The sequence below is a fragment of the Dendropsophus ebraccatus genome, chromosome 8 (assembly GCF_027789765.1).
Source record: "Dendropsophus ebraccatus isolate aDenEbr1 chromosome 8, aDenEbr1.pat, whole genome shotgun sequence".
NCBI lineage: Eukaryota > Metazoa > Chordata > Amphibia > Anura > Hylidae > Dendropsophus > Dendropsophus ebraccatus.
Window position 1 is genome coordinate 73,789,943 of NC_091461.1, and position 12,486 is coordinate 73,802,428.

At 43.0% G+C, this 12,486-nt stretch overlaps 1 protein-coding gene across 2 annotated transcripts; it reads left to right on the plus strand.

The window, feature by feature from the left end:
- The first annotated feature begins 2,281 nt into the window (after positions 1-2,281).
- On the plus strand, positions 2,282-5,031 carry LOC138798658 (loricrin-like). Of its 2 annotated transcripts, none has more exons than XM_069979197.1 (4): positions 2,282-2,915; positions 3,368-3,427; positions 4,056-4,133; positions 4,883-5,031. In XM_069979197.1, the coding sequence occupies exons 1-4, from the start codon at positions 2,330-2,332 to the stop codon at positions 4,921-4,923; spliced, it is 765 nt and encodes a 254-aa protein (XP_069835298.1). In that variant the 5' UTR covers positions 2,282-2,329; the 3' UTR covers positions 4,924-5,031. The 2 variants fall into 2 exon arrangements, with proteins under 2 accessions (XP_069835298.1, XP_069835299.1); XM_069979198.1 differs by having other exon boundaries at positions 2,282-2,909.
- Positions 5,032-12,486: the final 7,455 nt, after the last annotated feature.

Sequence of the window (12,486 nt, forward strand, 5' to 3'; positions counted from 1 at the left end):
GTGGGGAGAGCTTTATACTCACTCTCCGATGTCTTGATCTTCTCTCTTATATCTTCTCTCTTCGCTGGTCCACAGCACAATGAAGTCATTGTGCTGCGGACCCGCTCATTATATGTGCGCTCAGCCAATCAGCTGAGTGCACATGATTCAAAATGTTGTGATAGCATAATTAGAAAAAACATTTGATGTTTTAATTAAAGTATTAATTTTTACAGAAAGCTCTATTACCAGCAATATGAATTAACGGCTTTAATAGAGCTTCCTGTAATAGTTAATATTTAATTAATAAAACACATTTTTGTTGTAATAAAGTTACTTTTATTGTTCAATAATTCAATTAAAATGAATCCATAAAATGAATCCATAAAATGAATATACTGTAAATATATATATATATATAAATATACATTTATTTTATATATATATATATATATATATATATATATATATATAGATAGATAGATATATATATATATATATTTAAACAGTATATTTAATTGCACATTGATGGATTCGTTTTAATTAAATTATTGAACAACAAAAGCGACTTTATGACAACGAAAATGTGTTTTATTAATTAAATATATTAACCAATACAGGGATCTGCATTATTGCAGAGGATCGCTAACCCCGGCAATACCGATTCCTGTAATACCGTTTGCCTGCTTTCCCAGATGCATTCCAGAGGTGTTTGCATCACTTTCTAAAGATGTCTTGGATGTCTTTGATTTTATTTGTTATTGTTATTTTAACCAGATTCGTTACAAACTTTTTGCAAAGTTCGTAACGAATCTGGTTCATTACGGTTCGGTTCGATCATCCCTAATTTTCATGATCATGATTTTAAGAGGTTCAGTAATTCTTTATAGGTTTATAGTTAGTAACTAGAACCCAAATTAGATTATGATAACACCTTGTCCCCCATTCATGGTATAGTAAATACATGGTCCTGTTTGGGGGAGATCTGCATAACTTGATTTCTTGTGTATATCGATAACCGATAATGTAATAGAAGACAACGATCAGCCGACAAACGTCATTTCTGTCGTTTGTTCTTCAACATGGTGAAAGAGAAACGACAATGATAGCAGCAATCTGCTGCCATTGCTCCATGAAATAGGAGTAGCGGCAGCAGCAGACTGCTGCTATCCTTTATGAGTTGCCCGAACGATCTAGCAATCACCCAGGCAGCCCCCCCTGCACCTCCCTGCGGCCCCCTCCTGCACTTACCCGCTCGCTGCCGGTACGTGTAATAGCAGCAGCAGCGAGTGGGGAACTAGGAGCAAATGAGCGCTGACAGTTTTGTGCGGACGCTATTAATTGAATAGCGTCCCTACAACCCTGACAGCTCACACAATGGAAAGTGCAGCTCTGGTTGCACTCTCCATTGTCAGACATGGCGAATTGATATGCAGGCGCACACGGATGCTCCTGCATCCCAATTCAGCACAGATGAAATTCATCTGGCCGGTACTGAAGTATTGGCCGGGAGGAACTTCACTGACATCAGGACCGGGTCGAAGAACAGCTGGTGTTTCACGTAGTGTGAACCTGGCCTAAGAGAGGACTTTGCCACTGATTCAGCAGTGGCTGTGCTGACAGGTACACTTTAACATCAAGGCCCAGATTTATCCAAGGATGTAAAATAAACATTGGTGTAAATTGCCCACAGCAGCCAATCACAGCTCCTCTTTACCATAGCTATAAGCTGAGCTGTGATTGGTTACTATGGGCAATTTACATCAGTTACAAAAGCTATATTTCTTGAGAGGGAGAAGATTGTATGCAGGCCTTTTGCATTTTTTTTTTACATAATAAAATGGCTTTAACCCAACTTTTGTCTAAGTGCATTAAAAAAATATGTAAGAGTGGACTAAAAACACATCAGCCGTAAAAAGCACCACCACTAAGATCCATCACATGAACCCCAGTACAACAACCTTATAGTTTTATTATATAAATACAGGAAATTCCGCATGGAACATTTGTTCAGCATGACATATAATGAATGAGTGGCATTGCAGTAGATGTATTATTTATCAACGAGTCATGTAAACAATAGTTTTATAGCTACTAAGTAATGTACACTGCAAGGGAAACTCCCTGTTTTCAGGCCTGCAGAATATATTGACAAGATGAAATTGTTTCTAAATTATACACATTGCTCCATCCTTGTTAAAAAAAAAAAAAAAAAAAAAACTTATAACCAATGGAAAGGCAAGCCAATTTAACCTTATAGTTATCTCAAGCATATAAAAGGAGGCTTTTATAACATAGAAGGCATACAGCCCTTTGCACAGTTTCTTTAGGATCCTTTAAACACTGTATCATGTCTGGTGTTAAAGGTGGACATGCTGGTGGATGCCAGCAAAGTGGTTCTGGAGGTGGATGTCAGCAAGGTGGCTCCAGTGGTGGCTTTATGCAAGGTGGCTTCAGTAGTGGTGGCTTCAGTTCAGGAGGTGGATATCAACAAGGTGGAGGTGGAGGTGATTGTGGTGGTGGTGGATCTCATCAAGGTGGCTCTGGCGGTGGATATATGCAAGGAGGCTCAGTAGGCGGATATCAAGGTGGCTCCAGTGGAGGCTTTCAGCAAGGTATTTCTGGTGGCGGCTCCAGCGGTGGATGTCAGCAAGGTGTTTCTGGTGGTGGCTTTCAACAAGGTGGCTCCAGTGGCAGCTATATGCAAGGTGGTGTAGGTGGTGGTAGCTTCAGTTCAGGAGGTGGATTTCAACAAGGCAGCTCTGGAGGTAGTTGTGGTGGCGGAATTCAACAAGGTTTTTCCGGCAGTGGCTGTCAACAAGGCGGCTCCGGAGGAGATTATCTGCAAGGTGGTCTCAGTGGTGGTAGCTTCGGCTCAGGAGGTGGATTTCAACAAGGCAGCTCTGGAGCAGGCTGCGGTGGTGGACCTGGTATGTGTAAGTATTAAAATTTACACATCCATGATTTTGTATTCATATTAGAAAATATGTAAGTGTAAGCGATAGTATAGCAAATTGGGTTATATTAAAGCTGGTGTATTGGGAATAAAAACCAGCAATATTTTTTTAATAGTTATGCAGAAGGAAAACAAACAATGTATTAGAGAAGATTTATCACACTGGTGTAAAGTAGAATTGCCTTAGTTGCCCCTAGCAACCAGTCAGATTCCACCTTTTATTTTTCAAAGAATCTGTGAGGAATAAAAAGTGGAATCTGATTCTTGCTAGGGGCAACTAAGACAATTCTACTTTACAACAGTTTGATAAATCTCCCCCATTGTCTGTATGTATACAGATAAAAGTAAAATAAGTAACAGATATATTTGAGAAATAAATGTGTTTTTTAAATTTCAAAGCTTTTACTAATGAGTTTCGCATTTCTGTTACAGCTGGTGGCTCCGGACAACAAATTCAAGGACAAGGTTCATATGGCGGTGGTAATATGTCAGGTATAATAATGATAACACCAAAAAAAGTAAAAAAAAAAAAAAAAAAAATCTTTTTACATTTAAACTGAATAAATATAATATTGAAATTAGATCAGTAGTGTACCTATAGTATTAATCTAAAGGCTCTATGTGCAGTGAGTGTGTACAGCAGCTTTATGTCCTGTGTGCTGCAGTGCAGTGCTCTGTAGACGACAGTATATTGAGAGCTATTCTCTAAGGTCAAAGTTATCTTAGATTTTCACCAAACCCATCGATCATTATTTGCCCTCTTTCTTTTTCTGTCAAAATACCTTCCAAAAAACGGCCTCAAAATGATTGTGTGAACATAGCCTAAGAATAACTGCAAGGTGGTATCACTTTGTAGGTAATACTGTCTTAGACTTTACTGCTGCACGTTGCAAACGATAATTATTTAGTTCCCATTAGAAGAGAACCAAATGGTATTTCCAATGAAATGCAGAATTAAAAATGTGGACATTGTGTTGGCATTAAAATTATATAATTATAAATATTTTTGCTTAAATGGAAACATGAACTGATCATAAAATTTCAGAATTGTTTTAATTTGTAATTAGGGTAGTTTTGGTGTCTAATAGGGGATCTAACAAGTAACATTTTAATCTTTTAGGAGGTGGTTTTGGAGGGTACCAAGGTGGAGGAGGCTTTGGAGGAGGCTTTGAAGGGGGCTTTGGAGGAGGAAAATCAGGTAATATATGATATTTCTTCACTATTTCCACCTCTATAAATGGGTATTTTAGCTCCTTCTTGTACCTTGCCACTTATCTGCCTGCTTCCGACATGAGAGGGCAGAGGAGAACCTGCCTGTCCAGCCAATCACTGACTGAGGCAGGACATCACTGCAGTCAGTGATGGGCTGAGTGGACAGGTGTTCATCCAAACTCTCATCTCGGAAGGGGGCGGAACAGACGGAAGAGAACTAAAAGGAGTTGACTGAGAGCTATGGAGGGTGCTGCAGGGGAATGGGGATTTGTTATTTTTTTTTTTTTGTTTTTTCTCTACGTCACCAGCATTTATATCAGGTTTTATGGACATTGGAATAAAATGTATTTAAGTAAGTGGTTATATTGAAATATAAGTATAAATCAGGCTTGTGTCAGATTGGGTTGAATGAGTAGGAGGTACACACCTCTTAATAAATCTAGAATATCAGTGACTGCCTCTTCTGCCTTTGACTAAGATTGATGCCAGGTACTGTAGGAGCTTACACTTGTTTCGAAGGAGGCCACATCTTCTTTCCACTAATCCCCACCCACTTAGTTTAGAACAGCTTAAAAACCCCAAAAGTCACAAATGTTTGTGTAAATCTGTGGTTTGTGACTTTTTGATGTCTTAAAAGACATTTAAAAAATATATGTTTAAATGGTTTCTCATCATGTCTCTAATGCAATACATTTGATCCAAATTATGATACAGTCCTGTTTCTTATGTTTTCAGATTCCTGCCAGGGTGGAGCACCAGGAGGCTGCAAGAAGTGAACAGAACACCAGATCTTTCTACAAGGAAAACCAAGAATCCAATCAATACGCAAAGATGTACACCAATGCCTTAAATTATCAAATAAATGTGATCTTTATAATCAATAAGTTGCTTTCAGCATATTTTGTTTAATTTTTAAAAATAGATTTTATATTCCTCCTCTTATGAAAATTGAGATGATGATGGTACTGGTGGATCTGCTAACTTAATCCTGTCCTGACAACTATAGGTCAGGAAGCTTGTAAACAATCTAAAGCAGACTGTGCACTTGCCTGTCCATAGAACAAGGTGTGACTGCTGGCACCAGCAGACATCGATTTTCCAAGTGCCGCAAACTATAGCATACTAGTCTGCATCTACACTGCAGCTGAGCATAGGAAAGGCAGACACAGAGAGGAAATTTGCAGGAAGTAACCAGGGGGAAAATGTTATATACTAGTGACAGAATGGCCGGTTATAGTCCTGCTCCTCATATACATACACAGCAGAACTTATCCTAAAAGGTCACCTGTTAGACTTTAATTCCTTTTATTATAATGACAATAGATAAATTATAAACTAGAAGTCACCAAACCACCCCTGAGAAGAAGGCACACATATGCTGAGCCAGACAAGCTTGTCCTGTCATAGGGCCGTTTGCGGTGTATGAAGCAGGTTTGGGAGACTGGCCCGCTTATTATCCTGCAGTTGCTCTGTAAAGGTAATTAACTGCTCAACAGTAAATGCTCATTGTTGGTGGTAAAGTGGGACAGATCGGCTCTCCACAACAACAGTTTCCAGGATATGTGGTATTGCAATTCAGCTCCATTCACTTCAATGAAACTGAAGCCTAGATAACCCCTTAGGCTATGTTCACACTACGTATATTTGAGGCTGTATGTTTGAGGCTGTATAGCAACCAAAACAAAGAGTGGATTGAAAACACAGAAAGGCTCTGTTCACATAATGTTGTAATTGAGTGGATGGCCATCATTTAATGGCAAATATTTGCTGTTATTTTAAAACAACGGCTGTTGTATTGAAATAATGGAAGTTATTTACCGTTATATGGCGGCCATCCACTCAATTACAACATTATGTGAACAGAGCCTTTCTGTGTTTTCAATCCACTCCTGGTTTTGGTTGCTATGAGGACCTGACATGAGGACCAAATACAGCCTCAAATATTCATAGTGTGAACCCAGCCTTAAGGGGTTAAAGGGAACCTGTCACGCTGTGGATCGGGAAAAAGAAACATCCTACCACATAATAACGATTTTGATACTTACCCTCTCAGTCCTGGTGATGCTCTGGATGCTTGTTATGTTGACGAGAAACCTCTGCTTCTTCTCTTTATGCTCAATATGCTAATATGCAGAGATGAGACTTCCACAAGATATTCCCCAGCTGTGATTTCCTAGGGACCTCGGACTCATCTCTGCTTATAAGCATAATGAGTGGAAGAAAAGAGCAGGGGATTATTCTGCAACGCGACAGGCATCCAAGAGGGTAAGTTTTAAAATCTTTATTAAGGGGTAGGGCTCTCTAGGGCTTTCTACAGCAGGCACTAATGGGACTTGTTCTGATCCCGTTGTCACTCTCTTGCGTCAGGATGACAGCTGATCTCCTGTTGTAACTACCAAGAGCATAGAATCCTCCGTTCCGGGTAGTTTAACCGGTTACATGCCGCTGTCATATCATGATCGCTATATTTAACCGATTCCGGTGGTGTCTGAGTTAATACCCATCAGAAGTCACAAGGTCCAGGCTTCTGGTGTATTACAGTTGTAGTGGAGTGTATTGTAATAGTAATCATAAGTGTAAAAGTAAAAAGAATGTGAAATAAAACAAAAAAAATCCCCCATTCTACCCCGCCAAACAATACATTGACATTGTATTCCCCGTTAAAAATGAACTGTTGCATAACATAAAAAAAAATACAAAATTATATATGTTTGGTCTTGCCATGGCCCCTCCTCTTCGCTGTTGCATGTGTCCCCTAGGAAGTTGAGTAAAATGTAAAAGGCCAGTGTGCCCCCAAATGAGCATGTTGGACCTTTAAATAAGTGGTATAAATAGGAGACTCTGTGTGGCCTGTACTGATGTGACATGCAAGATAGCATGGAGGTACACAGTGACTGTGACTATAGTGCACAGGGCTGCATGACAGTCAGCTTTCAATAATCACTAATGTCTCATGGATCCGTTGCCAGTGTGTGAGTGGTAAAGCATGTCAATGCTGTTTATGGGGTCTTTACTGGCATGACTACTGCAGTGATTGGCTTCTGCAGCCACATGTTTCAGGATGTCATTATAACTGGCATATAAAGATTAGCAGGGGATTATAGCAGCAACAGCTTTAGAACTGTGGGCATTTAAAGGAGAAGTCTGGCGATTGCTAAAATCCTGCAGCTGGCAGGGGGAGGGGGGAAATTGGTCGCAAGTAGGCACTTACCTCTCCTTGTGTCTGCGGGGGACGGTGGGAGCGGCCATGGGACCCTGCCAAAAGTCATCTTCCCCCAAATTGAACCATCCCAGCTGCTGAACTGGCCACTCAGCCAATCAGTGCCTGGAGCAGTGTCTCACCCCAGTTGTTGACTGGCTGAGCAGCCAGTCCATCAGCTGGGTCATGACATGGACACCCTGGAGATCCCGGAGCCCACTGCAGGCACGAGAAGAGATAAGTGCCCACTTGTCATCAATTTCCCCTGACCCTCTGCAGGCTTCAGGATTTTCTTAGACATAAAAATATCTAATAATAACCATTGAAGACATTCATATAGATGTTCCATAAAATTCTTAAAGGGGTTGGCCACTTTATAGTAAAATTTCTCAGTGTACAGTATTAGTAAGTGTTCTCACTGTATACACTGACAGCAGCTCCCTGTGTACCTTCTTAGAGCTAAAATCAGACTCCCCTCCTCCAGGCTGTGCTGCCCTGCTCTGTGGTTTTTCATGAGATGGCTGAAATGGAGGAGCATGTGACTTTGACCCGCCCCCCAGTGTCCACCACTGAGCCTGTATATGCCTATGGTGGACACTGGGGGACGGGCATGGTCACATTCTCCTCTATGTCAGCCATCTTATGGACAGAAACACTACAGAGCAGGGCAGCACAGCCAGGAGGAGGGGAGTCTGATTTTAGCTCTATGAGGTACACAGGGAGCTGCTGTCAGTATATACAGTGAGTACACTTACTAATACTGTACACTGACCGATTTTACTGCACATTGGACTAAAGACCACTATAGGACACTGTGACACATTTTTGCAGGGGACCCAAGCTCGGCACAGGGCAGGTTGTGTGAAAACCTTTCAACCTCAGAAAGTGATGGAAACACCATAGAAATGGTCATGAAACAACAGGGGCAGCATGCATGGATGCCTCTGAGGCTGCCTAATCCTACCATTAAGCCAAATTCTGGGCATTAGCATGGCAGTGATCACACAATGAACCATTTAAACAGAGGTAGCATGTGAACCACCTCAAAATTTAGCCTGACACAGCATGGCAGTGATAACACAGGGAACCATTAAAACAGAGGTAGCATATGAACCACCCAAAAACTTAGCCTGACACAGCATAGCAGTAAGAACACAGAGAACTATTAAAACAGAGGTAGCATATGAACCACTCAAAAACTTATATATCTACAGAAATTGGATCAACACCCGTATAAAAATCAAAACTTCTTTATTTTAAACAATAAACATACAATAAAATAACCAAGAGGCAATTCCAAACATGAAAAGAGTTCCAGACCAAGTGATTAGGGAAACAAGAATGTTTTTACTTATAAAGTGAGGCTATGTGCTGTAAACAATGTTCAGAGAAAAAAGTGCAAATAGTGCAAACTGATTGCTATTATAGCTGTATATGTAACGGACCACAGTATACTAAGGCATGTCTTGCTCTACACCCACATAGTGTTCAGTCAACTGCGTCCCATCAATACCATCTCTAAACAGCACTATCTATGAGCTTCTTAGTGCATAAAGGTCCGCACTAGGCTCAAATGTGAATATAAACACACATATTGCACAAGCCATCTAAATGATCATTGCATCTTACCCATAAAGTCACCGGTCTGGTCAGTTCCCCAACGCACGTTTCGCGATCGTAAAGCGACCTTTTTGCTTCCTCAGGGGGCGTTGCCCACTCAAAAACTTAGCCTGACACAGCATGACGGTGATGACAGAGTGACCCAAGTAGAAGTGGTAGCAGGTGAGCCTCCCAAAAATTATGCCAGAAACAGCATGGTGAAAGAAGAATTGACTGTTGGCTGAGAATTGAAGGAGGAGAGGATATACCAAGAATTCTTATGTTAAGCTGCTTTCCCCGGGTGGACAGTTGAATTCAGGTGAAATCCAGGCTTTGTTCATTTTTATAAACGTCAGCCTGTCAGCGCTGTCAGTTGACAGGTGGGTGCGCTTATCAGTGATGATGGCACTAGCTGCACTGAAGACCCGCTCTGACAACATGCTAGCGGCAGGGCAGCCCAGCACCTCCAAGGCGTAAAACACTAGTTCGGGCCACGTATCCAGCTTTGCAACCCAGTAGTTGTATGTAGCAGAGTTATCGGGAAGGACGTTGGTATGGTCAGCAAGGTAGTCCCTCACCATCTTTCTGAAGGCCTCCCCCCAACTCAGGACAGGTGACATAGTCTTGCTGGGGTGCCATGAAACTTACTGGATGGTTATTCCTTACTGGGATACCTGCCTTGTGGAGCTGGTTGGATTGTCAGGTATATAGTATGAATGGTGCACTACGATGGTCGATACGACGAGGTGCCGCAGTGACATGCTAAACGGCCATTCAGCCATCCATTAACTTTTTAGTTATTTGTGTATCATTTCCTCTACAGTCATGAGTCTTAGTATACTTGCATATGTGATATGCCAGTCACATGGTATTTAATTGGTAGATTCCTTTACTTATAGTCATACACTCAGTGTGTTTTCAGTGCAATAGTCTCTAAGCACAACATCCGCTCTATACTCTATACTTACATCTTTTGTCTTCCTACGCCTCCTCCACATTAACACTGTGCTGTCAAACTACGATGACAACACAGTGTTGTTGTTAACTGGTTACCTGGACAACACACGATGAGCCGACTTCCGGCCCGGCGCGGCTGACTGTGGTACGTCACTTCCGGTGTGACGCGGCGCCAGCACTCTCCCACGGTTGCGATCCCTGCCAGTGTACACACCCGTATGCTTGATCCTGATATTATCCCTGGCTGGCCCCAAACTGTGGACAAGGATCCAGCCCCCACCAGCTAACTACATCACACTCATGTATAACGGGACTGTTCTGATTGCAAGTCTATTGTGTTCCTCCTGGTGCTATACAATGACTGGTCTGATGCAGCTTCTAGATCTCGCATTACACTAGACTTTATGGGGGAGATTTATCAAACGGTGTAAAATTAAGACTGGTGCAAACTACCCACAGCAACCAATCACAGCTCAGCTTTAGGCAGTGCTGAAAGGAAAGCTGAGCTGTGATTGGTTGCTGTGGGCACTTTGCACCAGTCTAAATTTTACACGCTTTGATAAATCTCCCCCTATGTGTTTCTCTATGAAAACTATTATATTCCATCTTTTGCATAATACACAGGCATCATGTGTTTCTCACACCCTTCCCCCCCCCAGGTCAGTTTTAAGCACGGATTGGCTAATTGTCCTTGTGTCTGCACATATATACCCCCCATGGTTGTGTCATTTGTATGTATGCTTGATAAAGACCGCAAGATCGAAACGTCGCTACATGTACCTGTTGTGCTAATACAGCCTTGAAACTCTACTTTGGATGCTGTCGGACTCTACCTGTATTTGGGGTACCATGAAACTGTCAAAGGCCTTGGAGAGTGTTCCTCTGCCCCTTGACAAGCTGCCTGCTCCACCCCTCCTCTCCCCCGCTTTTTGGCACACAGAACTACGTCCTCTGGCGCTAGTGGTGTCAGGTAGGAATTTAGTTTTCAGCTTCTGCACCAGGGCCTGTTGATATTGATTCACTCTCATACTGCGTTCCTCAGCAGGAATGAGAGTGGAAAAGTTCTGCTTGTAGCGAGGGTCCAGGAGGGTGAACACCCAGTAATCGGTGTTGCAAAAAAAAAAAAAAATTAAACTGAGGGTCACGGGAAAGACAGCCTAACATAAAGTCAGTAGAGATGAGCGAACCGGGTTCGGGTTCGAGTCCATCTGAACCCGAACAATTGGCATTTGATTAGCGGGGGCTGCTGAACTTGGATAAAGCTCTAAGGTTGTCTGGAAAATATGGATACAGCCAATGACTATATCCATGTTTTCCGCATAGCCTTAGGGCTTTATCCAACTTCAGCAGCCACCACTAATCAAATGCCGAGAGTTCGGGTTCGGATGCATGCTCGAGGTTCGCTCATCTCTAAAAGTCAGCCATGTGCACCAGAGTCCCAACACGCAAGAATTCCCTCTCCTCAATAGGCTGACTCTCAAATTTCACCTCCACCAATTCCTCATCTTCAGGCCATACACGCTCAACAGCTAATGATTGAGCATGGGTACCCTCTTCAGTCGAGGCAGCAGTCTGCTCCTTTTCCTCCTCCTCTACTTAGTGCTGAGAAACAGACATGAGGATGTTCTTTCCCCATTTCCTGAGATGAAGGCAAAGTCTCAGGTTAAGCAGGGAGGTTTGAAGCAGACAAAACAGTGGGATGGTGAGGCTCATGATGGTGGCATTGCCGCTGACCATCTGTGTTGACTCCCCAAAGAGGCCCAGTACCTAAAAGATAGCAGACATCCACGTCCACTCCTCATTGTAGATTTGAGGAAGCTGACTGACCTGACTACCGCTTCTTGCCGAGGTTAACATCTGCCATTCCACAATGGCTCTGCATTGCTGGTAAACCCTGGCCATGTGGAAGTTGGAATTCCACCACGTAGGCACGTCGCACAGCAGTCGGTGAGCTGGCAGTTGCAAGCGCCTTTGCACTGCCCTGAGGGTGGCACCATCTGTTATTGACTTGCGGAAATGCGCACAGATGCGCCGCACCTTGGTGAGCAAGTCAGCCAAATTCAGGTTGGTTTTAAGGAACCGCTGCACCATTAGGTTGAACACGTGGGCCAGGCATGACACATGTGTGAGGCTCCGAGTTGCAGAGCTGCCACCAGGTTTTGCCCGTTGTCACATACAACCATGCCTGGTTTGAGGTTCCGCATCGTGAGCCAAAGATCGGTCTGCGCCGTGATGCCCTGCAACAGCTCCTGGGCAGTGTGCCTCAGCAATTTCAACACCGCCTGTTGGCGCTTACCCACCGCAGTGCTGATGCAGCTAGCGCTACGGAATGGAGGCGAAGTGCTCATGGAGGGTTATAGAGAGGAGGAGGAAGAAGAGGAGGAGCAGAAAGAGGTATAAAAATCTTGAGAGAATGCAACCGAGGTAGGCCCCGCAATCCTCGGTGTGGGCAGCACATGAGCGGAACCAGGGTCAGACTCTGTCTCAGCCTCCACCAAGTTGACTCAATGTGCCGTCAGATAGATATAGTGTCCCTGCCCGCCAGCACTTGTCCACGTGTCAGTGGTTAGGTGGACCTTGTCAG

What these genes read in the sequence shown, in the direction of transcription:
- LOC138798658 (XM_069979197.1), top strand. Translation starts at nt 2,330, where the DNA reads ATGTCTGGTGTTAAAGGTGGACATGCTGGTGGATGCCAGCAAAGTGGT. An exon ending in CGGTGGTGGACCTGGTATGT is followed by an intron (nt 2,916 to 3,367) that starts GTAAGTATTAAA and finishes TTTCTGTTACAG; the next exon opens with CTGGTGGCTCCGGACAACAA. An exon ending in CTTTGGAGGAGGAAAATCAG is followed by an intron (nt 4,134 to 4,882) that starts GTAATATATGAT and finishes TTATGTTTTCAG; the next exon opens with ATTCCTGCCAGGGTGGAGCA.